The sequence below is a fragment of the Sphaerodactylus townsendi genome, linkage group LG08 (genome assembly GCF_021028975.2).
Source record: "Sphaerodactylus townsendi isolate TG3544 linkage group LG08, MPM_Stown_v2.3, whole genome shotgun sequence".
NCBI classification, from domain to species: domain Eukaryota; kingdom Metazoa; phylum Chordata; class Lepidosauria; order Squamata; family Sphaerodactylidae; genus Sphaerodactylus; species Sphaerodactylus townsendi.
The window spans coordinates 24,335,177-24,357,575 of record NC_059432.1 but is presented as its reverse complement, the minus strand read 5'-3'; the positions used below and the strand labels follow the sequence as shown (position 1 = coordinate 24,357,575).

At 43.2% G+C, this 22,399-nt stretch overlaps 1 protein-coding gene across 4 annotated transcripts in view; it reads left to right on the top strand.

Annotated features, from left to right (window-relative positions):
- MYPN (myopalladin) overlaps positions 1–22,399 on the top strand; it is an 81,444-nt gene that overhangs the window by 38,645 nt on the left and 20,400 nt on the right. For 2 of the 4 annotated variants that reach the window (XM_048506348.1, XM_048506347.1), the window contains exons 3-12: positions 4,485–4,660; positions 5,343–5,394; positions 7,228–7,354; positions 8,930–9,001; positions 9,600–9,741; positions 13,713–13,736; positions 14,600–14,716; positions 15,812–16,178; positions 17,591–18,187; positions 19,873–20,017. In XM_048506348.1, coding sequence (XP_048362305.1) covers positions 4,485–4,660; positions 5,343–5,394; positions 7,228–7,354; positions 8,930–9,001; positions 9,600–9,741; positions 13,713–13,736; positions 14,600–14,716; positions 15,812–16,178; positions 17,591–18,187; positions 19,873–20,017 — 1,819 coding nt within the window. The remainder of the gene's footprint in view (positions 1–4,484; positions 4,661–5,342; positions 5,395–7,227; positions 7,355–8,929; positions 9,002–9,599; positions 9,742–13,712; positions 13,737–14,599; positions 14,717–15,811; positions 16,179–17,590; positions 18,188–19,872; positions 20,018–22,399) is intronic. The other 2 variants (XM_048506350.1, XM_048506351.1) reach the window with 2 other exon arrangements.

Here is a 22,399-nt window from a genome sequence, read left to right as displayed (position 1 = left end):
AAGGAGGAGGGGAAAACCAAGAGCACCTTCAGAGAAGCTCTCTGAAGCCTTTCTCATGTAACCCTTAAAACGCTCAGTTCTTGGGCTGGGTCTGCAACACACACAAAAACCCCAACCTAGAATGCCATGTGTGCAACCACGAAGCTCCCTCACAGCAGACCTGGTGAAAGTGCCCCCTAGGGGTATTATGGTCCCATTGAACCAGAAACACTCCAGCCTGTGGATTTCAGGGGGCATCTCCCCAGCTCTCCAGTCCCTGAAATCATCCTAACTTTTCACTTCATGTTCTCTCACCACAGAAAGAAAAGGGTGATCTGAAACTCAGTGTAAGAAAGATGCTTTGCTGATGTATTTTCCGATCACTTTTTTGTCCTTTGGGAACTTCTCCCACCACCTCCCTTGCCAAGAAATCTTTTACTTCCACTCCAAACTGTGATCATATCTCTTTCATCCCAGAAGTCTGTAGCAAAGAAACTTGTGCACTCTTTCTCATGAAAAGATGAGAGGAAGATGTGAATCAAACTGCCCCATCTTCCTCCGCGCCCCCCCCCCCACCCCCAGATTCTCTTTTAAGATTAAAGAGTTTTACTTACACGCCGGCTTCATCAAAACCATTATTGTCTGCACTGGTAAACATAGCTCTTTGATTTAAAAAGCATTATTATTGCTCCAGACGACTATTAGCGGCACTTCTACTTTTCTACAGTTGCGCCAGTCATTTTGTAGGTTCTGTGCTGCCGCTGGAAACAAAAGGGCAGGTACGACTGTAGAAAAGCAAGTGTTGCTAATAGCTGTCCGGAGCAATAAAAATGCTTTTTTAAAATCAAAGTGCTATGTTTAGCAGGGCAGACAATAATGGTTTTGATGAAGCCGGCATGTTAGTAAGATTCTTTTATCTTAAAAGAGAATCTGCACTCCTTTATAATGTGGTTGTGAGCCGCTGCAACTTCCACTGCAGCACGCACAACTGCATCTTTTCATGAGAAAGGGTATATTTACTGACCATTTAACCCCCCTTTTAACATCTGTTTAACATCTGTTTAACATCTGTCATCTGTTAGCAGCAGTCTGCCACCCGCATCCCTGTGCTGTCAGGGGCAGGTGCCCCCCTTCACCCTCACAGATCAGGCCTGAATAGTCAGAACTCTGGTCTTGACCTTAAGACTTAGAATTTGAAGTTCATTATCAGCTGAAATATTGGATTCAAAGGCTCATTTGCAGGAGGCAGGACCACCAGCTGACCCAAACCCTTCATGTCTTCCTTTGAGACTTCAGTTCATGCCTGCTTGTTTGGTAACTACTGCACTGGTACATTGGAGATAGGAGGCATCAATCTAGCAGTTAACAGCTTGACTGCATTTTAGCAGGAGCCCATAGTGAGTTGCTATGTTACTTTTTAAAATCTGGTAACCAGTCTCTTTAAAGCCGCAAGGATGTTGGTATATTAATAGATGCCGTATCATACAATACACAACATATAATATTATACAATACATAGTAAGTGGAAATCCTACTATTAATAATTAAAGGTGGCATCACTGTCCCACCTCATGACATCACTGGATATGGTATTATCGGTCCCTACCCAATGATTCTCACAGCTTGGAATGATGGGGACCCGGCAGCTCCGCTCTCTTAGAGTATGGTTATGCCCCCTCACCATAACATTTCTGGCTATGAGTCTGGAGGAAGACTGCCTTCTGGAGATCTAGATCTGTTTTATAGTAGGATCCAGCCTTCGGTCACATTAACTGGCTTTCAGCAAATGACATGGATGATAATCTGCTGAAGTATTTTCCATACAAATCATTCCAGGAGGCTTTCCATGAATGCAACATATTGCGTCAGAGCTGGCCCATTGAGACAGAGTACCATGCTAGACAGACTGTGAGAGTAACCTAGTAAGTTTGATCTTAGGATGCTATACATTTCCTCCATTGGCTTGTATGTGACCCATATTTGCCACCTCTACTCTGAGGTGCCTACATTTTTTCCAAACTACTTAGCTCACCAATACTGGTTTAATTTTTTTTTTTTTTTTTTTTTTTTTTTTTTTTTTTTTTTTTTTTTTTTTTTTTTTTTTATTTTGTTTTTTTTTTTTTTTTTTTTTTTTTTTTTCCACTATCTTTTTTTTGTTTTTTTTTTTTTTTTTTTTTTTTTTTGTTTTTGTTTTTTTTGGGGGGGTGTTTTTTCTTTTTTTTTTTTTTTTTTTTTTTTTTTTTTTTTTTTTTTTTTTTTTTTTTTTTTTTTTTTACTTTGACTTGGCAACACACCACTCTCCAGTAAGCGTCAAGAAGATTTGAAACTCTATAAACAGGCTGTTTGTCATGAGTTTCCTATGAGAGCACCCTGGCACATGCAGAGGCGTAACGAAGAAAAGTTATTGCTAATTTTGCTTTGAGAGTTCAGAGATCTTCTACCCTGAAGATTCCTATTCATAGTCAGAGATCAGTCCCAAAGTCTTACTCAGAAATAAGCAGCAGCAGCAACAGCAGCATTAGATAAATGTTTGTAAACTAACATAATAATGCACCACACAAAAGAATAACCTTGCTTGCGAGGATTGCCTATGATGGTTGGCCATGGACAGGAAGACTCCATGTGTGTGATAATCAGGTAGCTTCCATGAACTGGAGCAGACATGTGACTTATCCTGCATTACCCTATCATCTTTCTGTTCCTTTGATTTAAAGATCTTGAGCAGTAAATAGGGAGCTTTTATTTTTTGAAGGAAAATATGGGGGAGAGATACTTGGCCACTGCATCGCACCACATTGGGTGGTGTGAGTCCACTGAGCCCAATGGGGGGCTTTCTGGTGACAGCCCCCCCTCTTCCTCCTCACATAACCAGAAAGGTCTCCATTGGGCCCAATGGATTATGTTAACAAGATCATTAATTTGCACAGAAATTGACAGGTTACACAAAGATAGGATTCTGCCCCAGGGACCTTACAATCTAATATTTTCTATAAGGGAGACAACCAAGGGAAAACAGGGAAGTGGAGGTGAGGATAAAGAAGAGAAGGGCCTCTGTTCTTTCCAGTTACATGTACTTAGGCTGAGTCACACATATACATATGAGTCTGCCTTATATCAACCTGTATTAAGAGGCAAGAAATGATATTCATGTTAGAGATGTTTAAAGGGCATGAAATAAGTCAAGTTCAAGATGTCCTTTCTTTAAAATCCCAGTCCTATAAGGATCATAGCATGTAATAAACAGAAATAGTTATTGAAAGGTCTGGGAACAGCAGCATTATATTTCATGCTAGCTTTGGCTGGCATTTCTCTATCCCTTGTAGTCCTCCTTCGCATTTCTTAACAGGAATGTCCTGTTTTCTTCATATCTGTTTCATTACAGGGCACTGGTCTGCCTGTAATGGACCAGACGGGAGTCCAAGAGCTTTTAGTACATTCAACAACTCTGAGCTCTTCTCATGCTCCTCCTCTTTCCTGGGAACAAGACCCATGGAATCGGGTTCTGAGTGGATTCTGCCTTAGGGAGGCACTACTGGTCTTCTTTGTTAAACGCATATATTTTTTAAGAAAATAGCACCCCAATTTTAAAGCGTTGAATATCTTTCTTGTTTTACTACAACTTGTAACTCTTGAGGAAATTCTCCCAAGATTAATCTACTGTGAAAGAATTCAGGAATAATTTGGTCTGACCACAACAAGTATTCATCAAGGACTTTGTGTATCCCATGATTCCATGCATGTGCAAAAATTTTAGCCACAGAAATCAAAGTCCCACAGACCTCATTTTTCAGTCACACATAAACAAATGTGAATGCACGTATGCAAGCCGTTTCTACAAAGGCCCCTTCCACACACGCAAAAAAAATGCGTTTTCAAACCACTTTCACAACTGTTTGCAAGTGGATTTTGCTATTCCTCACAGCTTCAAAGAGCACTGAAAGCAGTTTGAAAGTGCATTATTCTGCATGTGCGGAATGAGCCAAAGATAGCTTGAAAGTGTATGGGAGATCTTCAAAACCCCGTTCAGCTGGAATTCTTGTTTCTATATAATGGCTTTGGAATTATAACTGAGAGCCAAGACAGCTTTTGAACAGATTACATAGATGGTCATGCAATATCATCTGTAGAAATCTGTGAGAATCACTCAAAAAGTCTCCCAAATATTATAATAGATGTGGACAAAGGGCAGCCACAGTTTTCAGATTGCTTCTCTTACAATTTTTGTATATCCAGAGAGAGAGAGTCATATTGACTATAAACAATAGAAGCATTAGGAAAGTATACAAAGCTGAATACAGAACACTTATCTTTATTCAACTTTTCTAATAAGCTAATAGGTTTCAATGCTCTGTGTGAAATGTCACCCATTATTGTTTATCATAAAAGGCAACAGGGTACTTGTCGTGTTATTCAGTTTCATCTGCTTAAGGCAACTGAGCAGCTGTTTTATTGTTGCAGGTTGTCAATTTGTTCACCTTGTGACAAATGGCACTCTTGTTTTGCAGGTGGTACTGTGAAGGAAAAGAGCTTGAAAACTCACCAGATATTCAAGTCATCAAGTCAGGAAACCTACATTCACTGGTCATTGTTGAAGCTTTCGAAGAAGACACAGGGCGTTATTCTTGCTTTGCTTCTAATATCTATGGAACTGACTCAACTTCTGCAGAAATTTATATAGAAGGTAAGGGCAGAAATCTCAGGAACAGAAGCTATGTGATATCAACAGTCATACTCTGTTTTAATCTGACAAGATGCTGGTCATCAGAGAGTATGGTGGAAAACTGAACACGTCTCTTTTTGACAGGTCTAGATGCTTCAACTTATTTCTTCAACAAAAAGAGCATTCTCTTTGTAAAAATGTAAAATTTCTGGACATTTTGAAGCCACATGGGGTGGGGAGGTGTGGAGACTGCTGTTTTTCTGGTTTAAGTTTTTGGATTTTTTAAAAATGGACATTTGTGGGAAATTATCATCAAACCTAAATGTATGTTACCCCATTAACAGCATGAAATGCATAATTTAATTTATTTATTGTTTTAATTGAAACTATTTGATGTATTTAAGTGTTTGATTGTTTTGTGAACCGCCCTGAGCCCTTCGGGGGTAGGGTGGTCTATTAAATTGAATTATTATTATTATTATTATTATTATTATTATTATTATTATTATTATTATTATTATTATTATTATTATTAAGCAAAATACAAAATTGCACTATTGGGCATATTTACAGCATTTAAGAGTATAAAACACCTTACCGTGCAATTGTATGCAAAATTAGTGCACAATCCATTCTAAGCCCCTTGATTTCAAGCAATCAAATAAATCTTGTGTCACATTAAGTGACTTTTGGTTTTTCACAGGAGCCTCGTCTTCTGAATCTGAAAGCGACACCAGCAAAGAAGAAATGGATCAGTAAGTGTTTTACGACTGAAGTCTTCTAAACTACTCATAAAATATTTTCCATCTCATAGTGCAGATCAAGCGTATTGTGTTTGATCTTCTCAGTGGAGGGGGAGAAGAAGAGTCAGAAATAACATCTCTTCCAGTGGAGTCAGCTTCAAGTTTTAGAAGGCCCTGGAATGAAATGAGCTTCCAGTGGTTGCCCTTCTCCAGAGTCAGTTCTAGGTTGGACGGGGGGAGGGGCCTGGCTAGAAAATGTGCAGGACCCTCCTTGTGCCCTCTTTTCCACTCCCACACTTGCACGTTCCCACCTGTCCGTGAATCCTGCTCCTATTTGCAAGCTCTCCCGCAGCCCCTGCTCAGTTGCCAGCATCACCTGCACACCCTTTCCCCATCAGCACTGGCCAGCGTAGGAATCTGGGAGTGCTGCTGCCATTGTCAGCAGGAGAGACACCACCGGGTGCCACCAACATTCCCTTCCTCAATGAGTCTGGGCAGCTGGGAACATGAGTACAAGCAGGTGGCAGAGGAGATGTGGGGGTGAGGTTCTGTGGAAATGGGCCCCATCAGCATGCCTTTGCCCTGGCAGCTGACATGTCTCAGGGTATGTTTATGCCAGCTCTGCTTTTTGAACATACAGATACACACCCACACAGAGATTCAGTCTCTCCTGTTGCATGGAGCAATATATGACTTCTTCACATCCATCATGAAAAGGTCATTCTTTGCTCCTTCCCGTGGACATCCCTCTCAGTAGAAAAGGGGAAGTGCCCCCCAATCTAATTCAGTGGCCTACAGGGCAATCTTCCATTTCTGCTGGGAGGGCTTCACCAGGAAGCAGATGAGGGCAGCTATTTTTTTTATTCCCACAGGGAACTGGACTCAGTGGTAGTCTCTCTTGTGACTCTGACAGCTGTTTAACTGTGCTGGACCCCGATAATGGTTGGTCTTTTGCTGCTGGAAGAATCCCATACTGTACAGGGAGGGAAGCTGTACAAATCTATTCAACAAATTTGAAAGAATTTTGTATCTACCAAGGGTCTAGAAAACATTGTTCATACTATGGTGAAGCAAACACCCACTGGAAGTTCCCAGGTGAAACTCAGAAGCATGTGGGCCCAATATGGATCAGGACTTTGGCATGCAGGAAGAGGGGGCTTAAGTCCTTCTCCTCCACAACCATTTCTGCAATCAGGGCATCATTCCTAGTTCCATCACCACCATGGACTTTGGCAGCAGCACTGTTAGGAGTTGGTGCAGTCCTCTTCCCTGCTCACGCCAGTTGGGCTGTTCGTGCCAGTTTGGCACCCCAAGAGATGAACAAACCACATGCATTGAGTGTTAGCACATAGAATCAGACTCATACCTCAGATCCTAGGTCATATGTACCAGAGCCTTCACATTCAGGGACCATCCACGTGGGACTTATGGCACCAGTTATGTGGCATTGAAGAGCATGCCCTAATTACCATCTCCCAATGCATTCACTTGCACCCACATAAACAAATAAACATTACTTGGATGAAAATCAAAAGCCAACATAGCCAATGAACCTGATTCAGATTACCAGTTTCACATGTTGTCACAAGCCATATCTCAAGAGAATTTGTATCTAAAAGGTTTTCCTAAAACCAGCTCCCTGTCAATCCAGTCCCCAAAAGAGATTAAATGAAAAACAAATTGGTAGGTTTGTTCAAATTGTTTTTCAGATATCGTATCTGTTTTCAGATGTACGCATGTTTCAAGAACACAATGACAGAACCCAAAACTACTTTGTGGCTTATGGGAATGTATTGTCAAAGGAAGGCTGGTCTCTGAGCAAACTCTTCCTCTCATTTTTCCCAGGTATCAAAACCCAATCAATGTCTCTTCGAATGTGTTGCCACCCCCTGTCAATGTCACAGTCTCAAATCAAGAAGCATCTAATCCTCAACCTTCTATGGTAAATCCTGTATCAATTCCTGTCCACCATGTAAGTTATATTAATTGGCTGCATCATCTCAGGGAAAGAAACTACCGAACTGACTATGATGTGGGTCTACATGTTACCATAAGGAATTTGTCTCCACTTAGTAGACTAGGACCAGCCTACAATTTTCTTTTTGTTGATGTGAGGAGTAGAGTTTTCTAAAAAACAGAGAAAGTTGGGAAAAGGTTGAGAAGAAGGAGGTAGAAAAGAAGCCGCATCCTGAACAGCTGTCAGAAGGATCAGGCACAATGGAGTATAAGAGAAAGGACAAGGCAATCTATAGAGTTGGATCCAACCAATTTTTCCACTGATGAATACAGGAGGAAGGGAGCCATTTTTCACACCAAAAAAAAGAGAGAGACTATGCTAGGTGTCAAGGAAACTTCTTGAGCAGAAGGTGTGTGGTATAGGGACTGTGGCAAGAAAGGGGACTGAGTGAAAAACTGGGTGGCTCCAACCCAAGAGCAGATCTCCTGATCAAATCAGTAAACAAAGCTCACCTAGAAGTTTCATAAATGACAAGGTATATCATCTGCTGTGTCCTACGGGTACAGGGGAAGCTTTCATAGCTGGTTTCCCTGCAGTTGTGTCCTTTAGCAAAAATGAATCTTCACCTGATATCTTAGAGGTCACCAGTTCCAGATCCACTCAGACTCCTGAAAAAAGGAGAAATTTGTGTTTACATGGTAGTAAAACAAAATTTGGTGCCATCTTGCAGACTGGGTTGAAAGACGTATTGTGTTCTAACCCTAACCCTGTGGCATACTGCATATGCATGTGTTCTACTAGAACATTTATATCCCACCTTTCCCCATGGATCAAAGTAGCTTACAAATTGCAAACGTGTTGAAGTTCAGAAACCACATGTCCTAAAGTTGGCTTTACAGCAGAAGAATTTCATATACAATTGTGCATAGTAATTTCTAGCAACTGATAGCTCTAAGTCATGGCATATCTATGAGACAGGGAAGGACGCACTGGAAGAAATTAGACACTGTGCAGTTCTGGTACAGTATTGTTCCCCAAAGATCTCCACTAAGCTGAAATGAACTAAGTTGGATGGGCTATAGGAGGAAGATTATAAATTCCCTGTTTGCTTGTTTGTTTATGCTCAGACTGATTCTTTGCTGGTGACATGTAAATGTGTTTAATAGCTCCTTGAAGGAATTCACTGGAAGAAGAGTGAGAGACAAATAACACACGTTACCAAATTGGTTTGTGAAAAAGGAATAGTTCTGAAAAAAGAACAACTTAACAGCTTCAGACTTTTCTCATATTTAAGTCTTTTAATTTCTTTAGAGGTTCCATTTAAAGTGCTTAGGGTAAAGTGGGCAGATTCTGATGTACTCCATTCAAGAGAAAGTCCATGAAATTCTTATGGGCAAGAATCTAGTCACCTGTCCACTATCTTTTCCATACCAATTCTGTTTTCAGATGTAATGTTTTCATTCAGACTCCTGATTGCATCTTGTTCTCTGAATGTAAAAATGTTATGTTACAAGCAGCATGGTGTTTCCTGTATGCATCCCTTCACAGCTATTGAATGTCTGTAACTTAATTTTTCTTTTCAACCTCCAGAGTCAAAGTCCCACTAACTATTTACAAGGACTAGATGGAAGACCCATAATAGCTGCACCAGTGTTTACAAAGGTAATTTGATTTTAATAACTTTTTAAAAAATCATCATGTTATGGTTGGACTTAATAGTCCCCCTAACCAAGATTGGGAACTGTACAGATGTCCCCTACCACTGAGTGGCACAGAGCCACCTGCGAAAAAATCTGTGAGAGCTTCCCCTGCTAGTGGCCACCTGATCTGTGTGGTACCAGTAGAATGTCTGCATGGTCATGCAGCTTACAGGGAACGTTGGTTGGACCCATATCACCACTTGACTGCTTGCCCAACTATAAACTGTCTTCCTGGGGGGAAAATCATACAATCCGACTCAATTTCTACAAACATTTGCCCCAACTAAAACCAAGTCAGCAATTTTTGAAGCATCTAATTCTGAAAATCATTGACTATTTCTGCTCTGTAGAGTGAACAAAGTCTCCAGCACATTTACAGTGCCATCCTAAGCAGACTTAACACCCTTCTAAACCCACTGAAGTCAATGGTGCTTAGAAGGGTGTAACTCTGTTTAGGTTGTAGTCGTCTTTTAACTCATTTTGTGGCTGCTATACTCCGAACTCTATTCACACACACAAAAATTCCAAAAGCCTTAAATCTCTTTTGTGGTCTCTTCTAGCTGCTACAAGATATATCAGCCTCCGAGGGACAGCTGGTTGTGTTTGAATGCCGAGTGAAAGGAGCCCCTTCGCCAAAGGTTGAGTGGTATAGAGAAGGGACATTGATAGAAGACTCTCCAGACTTCAGAATATTACAGAAAAGTATGTTTAATATTGATAGGAATATTATAATGTTTTAAGCCATTGGGAAAATATATTTAATCACACCATTTATATTAGAAGTAATTCACAATGGATCAATCACCTTATATAAGACGCTGTTAGTTAATGAAGCTGAAAGAGGCCCTGCTTGGGGGGGTGGGGGGATTTCTACACTTTTCAGTAAAGTCTGAAAAGCACACTGGAATGTGAAAAACAGGCAGGCAGAGCTCCTCAGCAGAGATAAGAAGTTAGCAGAAGATCATGAAAACATTTGATAAGGGTGAAATAGAAACTTGGTTGATATAGCAACCAAAATCTTTGAATGGGCCAAGGTGACATAAAGAATTATTATTATTATTATTATTATTATTATTACTAGCGTGGCCCGGCCACGCGTTACTGTGGCTTATTGTGGTGAAATGGGAAAGGAACAGTAGCAGCAAATCAATTGCAGAGGCCAGCAGTACATGCTCATGCAAACATGCAGCCTGATACTGTGCGATGTCAGTGATGTGTGTGCCCGCATTCCTTGGGGGGGGGGAATGGAAAGGCACCCCTCCCACACATCTAGGTTGGCTGGTTCAAGCTGATCCTTTACCCTGGGAGAGTAAGTTTGGTTGGTGGCAATGGGTGTCACTTCTGAGGGAAACCCCTCTGATTTGGTGCTACTTGTGCCATTCAAAGTATGTCATGGTTGCTGTACTGAGCTTACTCCTGAGTAATGCGTGCCTGGTTTTCTTAACTGTAACTGCAGTATTCAGGGAATCTAGGGTGCCTGGCCCCGCCCCCCCGTCCCTTGCAAGTCGCCCCTCACTCTCTTCCCTCCCTCCCCTCGCTTCCTGTGCATGCCACCCCTCCCCCTCTCTCCCTTCCCTTTTCCCTCCGCTTAGGTGGGTGGGTCATATCAAGATGCTGGGCCCCCTGCCTCCCCTCCCTTGCATGCAAACTCCCTCACTGTCTCCCCTCCCTGCTTCTCTTCCCTTGCTTGCCACCCTCCCCTCCCTCCCTCCCTTCCGTTTCCCTCAGCGCTAGGTGGGTGGGTCCTAGCTCGAAGGTGATGCTGGGCCCCTCCCTCCCTCCCTTTGCATGCCACCCCTCACTCTCTTCCCTCCCCTCACTTCTCTTCCCTTGCATGCCACCCCTCCCACTCCCTCCCTTCCCTTTCTCTCCGCTTAGGGTGGGTGGGTCATATCAAGATGTAGGGCCCCCCTGCCTCCCCTCCCTTGCATGCCACAGCTCACTGTCTCCCCTCTCTCACTTCTCTTCCCTTCCATGCCTCCCCCACCTTCCCACGCTTTCCTCTCTCCCACTCCCTCTCTCTCCCTTGCATGCCACCCAGTGGTGGGATCCAAAAATTTTAGTAACAGGTTCCCCTGTGGTGGCGGGATTCAAACTGTGGCGTGGCGCCAATGGGGCTGGGCGGGGCACCTGACGGGCGTGGCCGGGCCATTCCAGGGGCGGGGCATTACTGGGCGGGGCTGGTGGCAAGGACCACGCTGTGCCGGTCCAGCACTTCTGTGGGAAAGCGAATGCACACAGGCGAGGGCTGCCACGCCACGCTTGGTGCACCTCCTGCTAGACTGCTTCAAAGTTCTGGCACAAGCTACTTCTGAGAGAAGGGGCATAACTAAGGCAAAAAATGACGTGACAAAATCACCAATTAGTAACCCCCCTCTCGGCACACACAAATAATTAGTAACCTACTCTCGGGAACCTGTGAGAAACTGCATGGATCCCATCTCTGATGCCACCCTCCCTCCCTCAGTGGCAGTGGAGGTTAAGAGCTTCGTGTATCTAATCTGAAGGGAACCCGGGTTTTGATTCTCCGGTTCTGCCACCTGAGCTGTGGAGGCTTATCTGGGGGAATTCAGAGTAGCCTGTACACTCCCACACACGCCAGCTGGGTCACCTTGGGCTAGTCACAGCTTCTCGGAGCTCTCTCAGTCCCACCTACCTCACAGGGTGTTTGTTGTGAGTGGGGAAGGGCAAGGAGATTGTCAGCCTACAGGAGAGAAAGGGGGGGATATAAATCCAAACTCCTCCTCCTCCTCTTCCTCTTCTTCCTCTCCTCCTCCTCCTCCTCCCCTCTCCCTACGTTAATTGTATGTGTGTGTATGTGTTTCACTTCCACTCGAGTTACTGCCTATGTGCTGTTTCCACTGCTCATCTTTGGCCATCTGAGTGAACATTCTAAGGGCATGAACATTCTAAGGGTGACAGTTACACACAGGCCCCTCCCTGTCCTTCACCAGGGAGCGCCAGGAAAAAGGCGTTTTTACCTGGGCCAGGTATGAAATTTCAGGTATGTGAACATCTGAAAACACTCTCGCCTGACTGACTATAGTGGCTGGGAATTTTCAGAGGAATTGGCCCAGCTGTGACTACTCTTTATACGGAAATCTTCCTAGTGAATTAGCTAGGGTTGCCCTGTCATCAACACATACACGGTTAGCTTTTTATATATATAGATTATTATTATTATTTGATTTAATATACCGCCCTATCCCCGAAGGGCTCAGGGCGGTGGACAATATAAAATATCACATATAAAAACATACATACAATTTAAAACAGTTACGTTCTAAAACAATGTCCCACGAAACCCGTATACAACCCTCCCAGAAAAGAATAATGGGTCCCGATGATGTTAGGGACCCCTGTAAAGAATAATGCCCAAATGTAGAAAGCAAGGTGGGCTATGGGAGGAGAGAAAGATTAGGAGCATGACAGCCAGTCTACACGTCTTCACAGTCCAATCAATGGATACCAGTTGTTAAATTATTTGAATCCCACCACTGGCTTGCCCTACCCCCCACTTCTGGGTCGGTCCCCCATTCAAACCAAGAATGAAGATTGCCATTTTTGGTTTTCCTTTAGTCCTTTAAATGTAATTTTGATATTCATTATATTGATATTGTGCTGGCTGCTGTCTTTTTGTTTTTTTAGGGAAATACTGACTGTCAATCCCCATGACTGGCTGGGACAGGGAGGGGAGGCCGTCTCACTCCCTGCTCCCTACTCCTCACAGAGATTGGCAGCTGGCATTTCCCTTAAAAGACAAAAAGAATGGTGACATTTTGCACAATATCAATATAAGGAATATCGAAATTAAATGTAATTGGGGGCTAAAAAAATATAATTTGGGGGCTAAAAACCCCCCCAAAATGCCAATCTTCATTCTTGGCTTGAATGGGGGACTGATCTGGAAGGAGTGAAACCCCTGAGAGGAAACATCTGGGGTTCCCTGCTCTCACTAACTGGAAGTGCTGTGTGTAAGCACATCTGTACAGAAATCTCTGCCATGAAGGAAACGTTCTCTTGCTGTGCGGCAGAATAACAATGTATAATTGGCCCAAATCTAGATATTTAGGGCCATTTGCACAAGGCTGTGGATGATCTTGCATGGAAATCCGTGCACAAAGCTGCTGTATAGAATACCATATGCACAATTTTGAACTGTATCCACAAACATTCTGGATCAGTGTCTTGAGCTGAGACAGATAATAGGGGTAGTACTGAAATGGACTTTTCATTCAATCTCCACATCAGAACCTTAGCAGTCTATTTAGACACAAGGTATTTGAATCCGATAATTCACCATCTGTACTGAAATAAATGCAAACACATTTTCTGATTAATATTTTACACAAACAATTTAAATCCAGTTCCCATCAATGCTATGATTATGGGTATTGATGTTGGAGAACCTAGGAGCTTTCAAGAGGAGCTGTGACTACTCTTTATACGGAAATCTTCCTAGTGAATTAGCTAGGGTTGCCAACTCTGAATAGGGAAATTCCTGGAGATTTATGGATGGATCCTGGGGAGTAAACCAGATCTCCAGGCCCTACCTGGAGGTAGCCCTAGAATCAGCCCAACTGTATGATTTCATAAAGGAACTGTGGAAAACTATGGGGTGCACTTAAGTAAATACAGAACTGAGTAGTTTTCTGTTTCTTTCTTTCTTTTAGAACCGCGGTCTATGGCTGAGCCAGGTAGGAAGGCTAGTTTGTTAACAAAACTGTTCAGAGGATTTTGTAAGTTTGAGTGCAATTATGTGTTTGTGTGGAGAGGTATGCTGCTGTGTATACTTATTTCTCTTGATAATAAGATACTGAAAGTTTTTTCCAGGAAGTTATTATAGAATTCGTGGTTCTCAAACAGGGTTAAATGTGCAGTGGGTTTTGTATCTATTCTACAAATATAATTCCCAAATTATGTGGTTCTTTACCTCACTTTTTGAGGTGAAGAATACCAGTAGATATCTAATCACCACTGTGTTCTACTTTTCCTCCAAGGAGTGCAAAGATGGCATATATGTTTCTTCCTTCCTCCATTTTGCACCCAGTCAAGCCTGTAAGGTAGACTGGGCTGAAACACAGTGACTGGCCAACCAACGAGCTTCATAGCTGAGTGGAAATTTGAGCCAAACCATTGTACCACACTGGCTCTCATGGCAGCCCCTTCTCTTCCACCCACTCACCAATCAATATGGGGTTCAGTCCTTCAGAAGTTCTCCTGAATGAGTCTCATTGAATTTAATGGAAGCTTCTGAAAAGCACAGTTCTTTTCAGTAGGATTTTTGGAGGAGAATGTTCTGGTAGACTGTGCCTTCCTGTCACTCACTCCATTTAATAGATGTCAGAATCTGCCCCCTGAGACAGCCAGAACAGCACACCTCAAGGTAGAGACACCCTTGGAGAGAATATTAATTGTATGTTTTTTCCAGTGAAGACTGCAAGGTAAATCCTCAAACAGCCACTCACTCCTGACATCAGTATGCTCATTTAATATTTTTCATTCAAATTTGATGTGAGGTAAAATGTGCTCTCTTTTTTGTGGTGGGGATGATTTTCAGAGGAGATCTGCACATTAGTTATCGCGGAAGTATTTTCAGAAGATTCTGGAAATTTTACGTGTACAGCAAGCAATAAATATGGGACAGTCTCCAGTATGGCTCAACTAACCGTAAAGGGTAAGTGAGCATTTTAATCACTCCTTTATGATCAACATAGACAGGTCAGTCTATGGTCTCTGCCCTCCAACATTTCACAGATGAAAATGACAAACTTGTAGCACTCTAATTCTCATTGCTTGAGCCCGTCCAAACTATTATGCATTTTACTTACACTGGCTATAAGCTGTATTGGTTTATTCTGTAGCAACATACACTTTTAGCTGTTCTTTTGGTTTTAAAGGTATATTTGAAAAACTTTCAGCTGCACCCAGGGGGCCCAGCAGGCGGGAATGGTGCTGCTTCAGCACTGCCCCGCCCCCTACAAAGAGACTTTCCATGCTGTGGGAATCCCAAAAATAGTTTTTTTAAAGCCCTGAGAATCCTCCATAAGGGGGAATAGAGATACGCCATGAAAAACGTGATGTATCTCTCCCAGCAGCTCTGCTGGTGCATAGGCAGTCATGTAGCTACCATGGGATGGAAGGCACTGCACCCCGGGCATGTGCCTTTGGGGTCACATGGGGGCAGAAAATCACTCCCACCCCTCCCCATTCCCCCTCACCTTGCATCCCCAGGCCCAGCAGAAGGTGCTGCTGGGCCGGACTTGCCGGGCCGCTGCTGGGCGCCCCTTCTAGCCCCACCCCACCCCACCAGCCAGGCTGCGTGGCCCGGAGCAGCCTGGTGGAGCCACGGGGCTGGGCTGGGTGGCGGCCCAGCCAGACTGTTTTTTCACCCAGCTGCTCTTTGCAGCCGACTGAACTAAGGTATGCTTACATATTCCACCATGCTGCTCTTTCTGCTGTCTTGTCAGGATCCAGATATTTTCACACCTTCACTGATTCCCTGTATATTTTCAACCAGGGTTATGGGGCTACTGAGAAATGCGTGTGCATGCAATATATATTTAATACCTTGTCTGCCTAGTCAGTCAAATATCAAGGTGAGGCCACTATAGCAGCTTCCAATCTTTACCAGCGCATGTGACTTCTTGACTGCAGTTTTAAGGACATCAGGGGCAGAACCTTTCAGGTCTTTCTGATGACATTTCTTGACCTTGTGGTCCAGTTTAACACATTTGGGTAACAGGTACCTATGTAATGCTTGTTGTTGCAGGACCTGAGGACCAGAATAATAATGCTGCTCTTCACACTATAAATTCAATAAATATAATTGCTGCTGAACGCCAGTCTTCTGCAACCCTCCCTGCAGTTCCAGTGGTGGATCAGTCTCCAAAACCTAAACTGGAAGGAGTTCTTGTAAACCACAATGAGCCCCGGTCAAGTTCCAAGATAGGCCTCCATGTGCACTTTCAGTTGCCAGAAGATGATAAAGGAAGTGAAACATCATCAGAAGATGGAGGGCCTATAAATCAGATCCGACCAAACTCCTTCCCAGATAAGATTAATGGACAGGTGGTGAAAACACAAGAGCCAACCTCACCTTCCAAAGAGCCACCACCAGTATTAGCCAAACCAAAATTGTAAGCAAGAAAGCATTTTTTAAAAATGTTTAACAATATCCTAAACAGTCTGCTGTGGATTTTGCCTAAAATTTCCACACCTGCCAGAGGAGCCATTTTCATTCATTCTCTCCTCCTACAGCAGACTTTTAACTTCTGCCCTTAGCTATTTGGGGGGGGGGGGGATACATTCCCCAGAAGTAGCATTTGGGGGGAGGTTTTTTTGGGACGGGCTGCAGAGGAGGTGGGAAGGCAGGGAAGTCATGCCTGTGTCATTTTAATTGTTTCTTATATTTGTTTTTTTTTCCTCTCTCTTTTTACAAAAAGTTAATAAAAATTTCAAAGCCACACAATAGGCTGATTTCAGTAGGTAAAGGTAATTTTATGAGCCAGCTTCAGGTCATTACTAACCCATGGGGTGATATCACATCACAATATTTACATGTCTGACTTTGTTTGCCAGGTTATTTGCCATTGTCTTCCCCAGTCACCTATTCTTTATCCCCAGTAAGCTGCATTACTGATTTCAGTAGTACAGACATAATTAATAAAAAGACTCCAGTATTACATGTTGCACATTCTCATAGACTGTTATCTTCTTAAAACAAAAAATAACAATCAGGTATATTGCCTGGTTCATTTGTCAATCTTTTTGCCCCCTGAAAAAGACTCAGGACAAATCTGTACATTGCATATTTCATGGTGAGGAAGGGTCCTTCTTTTTTTTCCCCTTTTGGCCTGAAGAACTCTGAATTGAAGAATTCCTGCAACGACGAAATTACAAAGAGTGGGAGGGGAGGGGGAGACAGTGTTCTTAGTAGTAGCAAAGTACACATGGACAGGTTGGATCCAGTCTGAATTATCCACTAGCAGAACTGCAGCCCACTGATCACTGATCTGCAGATCCCCTTGGGGATGGGGCGGTATACTAAAATCGAATGAATGAATGAATGAATGAATGAATGAATGAATGAATGAGTGAGTGAGTGAGTGATGCATGTCTTGCGTGCAAGTCGCGTGCAGTATGGGGTGGCATTATCACGATAGATGCGTGCAAGTGCAAGTGCAAGGCAAGGGCGGTATACAAAAATCGAATGAGTGAGTGAGTGCGTGCGTGCGTGCGTGCGTGCTTTGGGAGAGACACGGGACACTCAGGAATGACATGAGGGGAGTCTGCAATGGAAAGGCAGCACTGATGTAAACTTCTGGTGTCATCTGGATCTAAGCCAATGTTCTATATTGCCCCATTGGGAGAAAGGAACATGGCCTGGCTCTCCGTCCTTCAGCCAAGCTCAGTCTAAACATGGAGAGATTTATAGTAAATTCAGTCTTGTCAGAAATTTATCATCTTTGATTTGATTTCAGAAGGGGTGCTTGTTCTGTGCTTCGTTATGGCATATAATATAGATTGCATGTTTTCATTTTGCTCTCAGGGATCCTACACAATTAAAACAACTGCACAACCAGGTCTTGTTGGAGCAGCAACACCATTCATCTCACACTCCTTCAAGAGAGCCACCAGTCAATGCTGGCACTCTGAACTCTGCTGCTTTATCTAGTCAGCAACCATCTTCAAGTTCATACAAGCAGAACAAAGGCTCTCCATCACAGACGTTTACCTACACTCGTCCTAAACAATTCCTAGCATCTCAGAACACCTCTCCAACAGTCAGTTCACCTTCTAGCTCCCCCATGCCTTCATCATTCAGCAACATACCTGAAGGAATCCAGAGAACAAACAACAAGGAAAACTTCTTTGGATCTCCTCCACCAGTCCAGTCAAGGCTTCCAGGAGTTTTTTCAAACCAACCTGAGCAACCTCTAACAAGTTCCAGAGAACCTGTGTTACCACCACTGTTGCTTTCTGTATCTAGCATGAACCAGTTCCAGCCCCAAAATGTGCCTCCTACACCTCTCTCTCCGACTGGTCGGATCCAGAATCCAGTAGCCTTCCTTAGTGCTGTTCTTCCTTCTCTTCCTTCTATACCCCCAACAAATGCCATGGGTCTACCTAAAAGTGCACCCGCAGCGTAAGTAACGGAAAGTTTGCATATAAATACAATACAAATAAATGAATGTGAATGAATCTATGAGGATGTCCACATAAAACGTTTACCAAATGGAAATTGTGGGAGAGGGTGTTTCAAATATAATCGTCTGTATTAAGGTAAATTCAATACCCTGTGGGGTTGCCAAGTCTCCTGTTGTGCAAAAACTGGCATGTGTTTCAACACTACAGTCAATTATATTCACCAGAGCAATGTTTATTCAATTATGCTCAGTGAGGTTCCTGCGACTTCAAAGTGAATTGGCTAGAGAGTCTGTTTCAGGGCATGTTAGCCATTATTTCCCACTGCCCTGTTTGCAGCGGGGCAGGCATTAAATCAGCTGGCTCTTTGCTTGCGTCCAGGCGGGCAGTATTTCATAGGTTCTCTGTCACGCAGGTGTGCTTTAATTTTTTAATATAATCTTGAATTTTTATCTTTAATCTTTTCAATAGATTGATAGCTCAGTCTATCAATAGATCCATATATCGACACCAAAAAGGCAAACTATTAAAGTATTGTTGAAGGCTTTCACAGCCGGAATCACTGGGGTGCTGTGTGGTTTCCGGGCTGCATGGCTGTGTTCTAGCAGCATTCTCTCCTGACGTTTCGCCTGCATCTGTGGCTGGCATCCTCAGAGGATCTCAGATCCTCTGAAGATTCCAGCCACAGATGCAGGTGAAACGTCAGGAGAGAATGCTGCTAGAACACGGCCATGCAGCCCAGAAACCACACAGCACCCCAAACTATTAAAGTCTTGAATATGGCATCTGTACACTTTGTCAAAACACCGATTGTCTTTTATGGTGGGAAATGAGGAGGGAGCAATGGCAGCGTGCAAACGGCAAAACTGCAAAAAGACAAATGTGAACCGCCGTTTACTAAGTCCCCCAGGTTCACAATTGGCCTCCCAATGTGCTGTACACCCAAGCGTCAAGACCGACCTGTTGGGCTGGTCTGGAATCACTGATTGCTTGTGTGTAAAACTACAAGGCTGGAGAAGTCCCAGTTTGTTGATCAAATGCAGGGGCAAATTTGGTGTTTGGACTGATTGATTGGTCTTATTATTTTTTTTAGTGTTAGTATTGATTTATTGATCTATTGATACAGTTATTTGATTTTTTTAAATCTAAAAATCTAAGGATACGCAAGAACAGGGAGGTCACAGGCAATAGAAATAATACAGAAGGCAAGAAGTTGGAAGTAGTCAGCAACAGGAGGACGGTGAGGGGGAAGCGGGGGTGGTGTGACGTGTTGTCAAGAGACATTCAGAGGTGGCTTGCCATTGCCTGCCTCAGCGTCATGACCCTGGACTTCCTTGGTGGTCTCCCATCCAAATACTAACCAGAGCCAACTGCTTAGCTTCTGAGATCTGTCAAGATCAGGCCAGTCTGGGCTATCCAGGTCAGTGAGGGAAGGCCAATAGGCTACACTTAATATTAACTAACCATCCAGGATTTCTGTCCTGAACCAGTGTTTGGAAGCTGTGGTTGAATGGCTCAGGTTGAACAATCTGAAACTGAACCCAGGCAAGTTGGAGGTGAGGTTGGTGCAGATTTGTATCTCTGATAGTACCTTACCTTTTCCTTGCTTTTTTTTTAATTCAGAAATTAAATTAACTGCAAATGAAGTGCCAAAAGCAGTCTCTTAACAGTATGTTTGTCCTATAGGGGAAGCCAGGGAGCAGTGAAGAAAAATCTCAGACTCTCACAGTTGGCCACAGAGGAGTCAATTAGAGATAGCAAAGCTGCTGTTGTGAAAGACCTGGAGAGACGACTGAATCTAAGGGATGACAGAGTTCCACATGGCCCTCAGGTAAGTGCTCTGCCTCTACCTCTAATTTAAACTTGTCTTTCTCTTAGGTCAAAAGCCCAATCTTTCCTCACCAACATATGCATCCTTAGGATACCCCATATTGTCATACCACCCCAGCAAAAAACCACTCTGTAGGACATTGTTCCAGGAGTACTGTGACATTGTGCCAGCATTATAAGCAGGTATACTGGCAGAAGTGTTTTTGGGTGGGATGTTAGCCAACAGACTTCCAGTGAGACTCCCATATAAACATTCATGATTCATTATTTAATCTCATATATATTTCTTTCACAATAGCCAAGAAGCTGACATTTTAAGACAAGGTCATGCAACAGAGCCTCAGATATGGAATGTGTGTATTATAAGTTTGACAATAGGAGATGTAGGCTAAGCCCATTGCTGTGTGTTTGTGTGACAATTCTGCAGTCATACCATGCAAGGGCAGAAATTGGCGTTGTGTGCAAAATAAATTGGTATTATATGGGGAATAAAAACAGAAAGTCTCCAAGTATCAAAATATCTGTGAATGTAAGGTTTGCATTTTGTCTTGAGAGTGCATCTGTAATTCCTAATGAAAGGAGACAGTTCTGAACTGGCTTTTCCAGTGGTGAAGGAGTCAGACTTCTACAAAGTTCATTGCCCTGTTCTCAAACCTCCCAGAGGTGAGCTGTCTCAAGTTACCATAGAACTTTTGCAGGTGGCCAGCTATTCAGAGGGGAGGACTGAATTGGGGGGGCAGTCAACATTTCAGGGAGAGCCTATGCCAGAGAGATGAGCTGTGTGGTCATTTCTCAGGCTGCATATTGGTTAGCAGCTATGCACGTAGGAGGTTAAGAGCTCGTGTATCTAATCTAGAGGAACCGGGTTTGATTCCCAGCTCTGCCGCCTGAGTTGTGGAGGCTTATCTGGGGAATTCAGATTAGCCTGTACACTCCCACACACGCCAGCTGGGTGACCTTGGGCTAGTCACAGCTTCTCGGAGCTCTCTCAGCCCCACCTACCTCACAGGGTGTTTGTTGTGAGGGGGGGAAGGGCAAGGAGATTCTCCTGAGTCTCCTGCAGGAGAGAAAGGGGGGATATAAATCCAAACTCTTCTTCTCTTCTTCTTCTTCTTAAACTATATGTCCATAAGCCCTGTCAGTTGCATCCAATATTTGACTATTCAGAGGTTCTCAGAAGTATGCTGAGAGGATGGATGCAGTGGGTTCAGCACAGTGTTCCCAGTAGGCACAAGGACCTCTGTCCATGGAGTGTGACTATCAGCTTCTACATCCCCAAATCCTGTTCCTAGGTGGTCCTTTCTTCCCGAGGAGCACGATTTCAGGTGGCATTTTGGGCTGCTGTGAAACAGGGGAGTTAAGAAAGTCATGCTCTCTGAGCAGAAATCCATGCGCCCATAGAAGTGATGTTCTGGATGCAACCCGTAGGCCTTACAAACCTGAATCTTATTGAAGGTTTGTGATTACTCTGTGGTGAAGGGAAGGCATTCTACACATATTCAAACATGCTCTATTTTTAGTTATTATTTCACTTGCCCTAGATTTCAGGCCTGTTGCTAAAAACAGATTGCAGAGGAACCAGGAGCCAAATTAAATCTTTCCCTTACTCTTGTACATTTCATTATAATTGCATAGTAACATATGAGAGCCCATTAATTACTATAAAGGAACTATATCAGTCTTCACCAATTCTGCAGAAGAGTCTCTCCCCCCACCCCACCCCAATGTGTATGTTTGCAAGAGAGATAACCAAGTCATATGGTAGCAGGCTACTCACAGAGAAACTATACATCCCAGCCACAGATGCAGGCGAAACGTTAGGAACAAGATCCACCAGACCACGGCCACACAGCCCGGAAAACCCACCAAAACCGGTATACATCCCATGCTTTATTGCTCTGGTGACATTTTCTCTGGTAGAAAGTCACTTGCCAAAACCACTTGTAGTAAATGACATACTTTACTTCTCTGGATTCCTATGTAGAGTGGCAGGCCTTTATGCTGGCTCGATTTAACATCTTTCCATCTAACATAACCTATGGTAGATACAGATAAATTCCTTCCCATGAGAGGCTGTGTTTCTTTGGATGCAATACGCCTGACACTCTTTCCCTTTCGTTATCTGAGTTCAAGAGATTTTCTAATCAATACGCTCCTCTCGAGCACCATTTTATCAAAAGAGACTGCAGATATTTAAAAAGAGTCAAGCTAATTAAACTCCTCCTGTGCAATATTGATCCAGAAACAATTGGTGGCTAAATTTTCAGTAGAAGCAATGTTTCAAATAAATTTCAAATATGAAGAACTAACTCAGTCCTCGGGAAATTTAACTAGTTAAAATGATGGTCTAGATTTTAGTTCACTGACAAAAGGAACCACAACC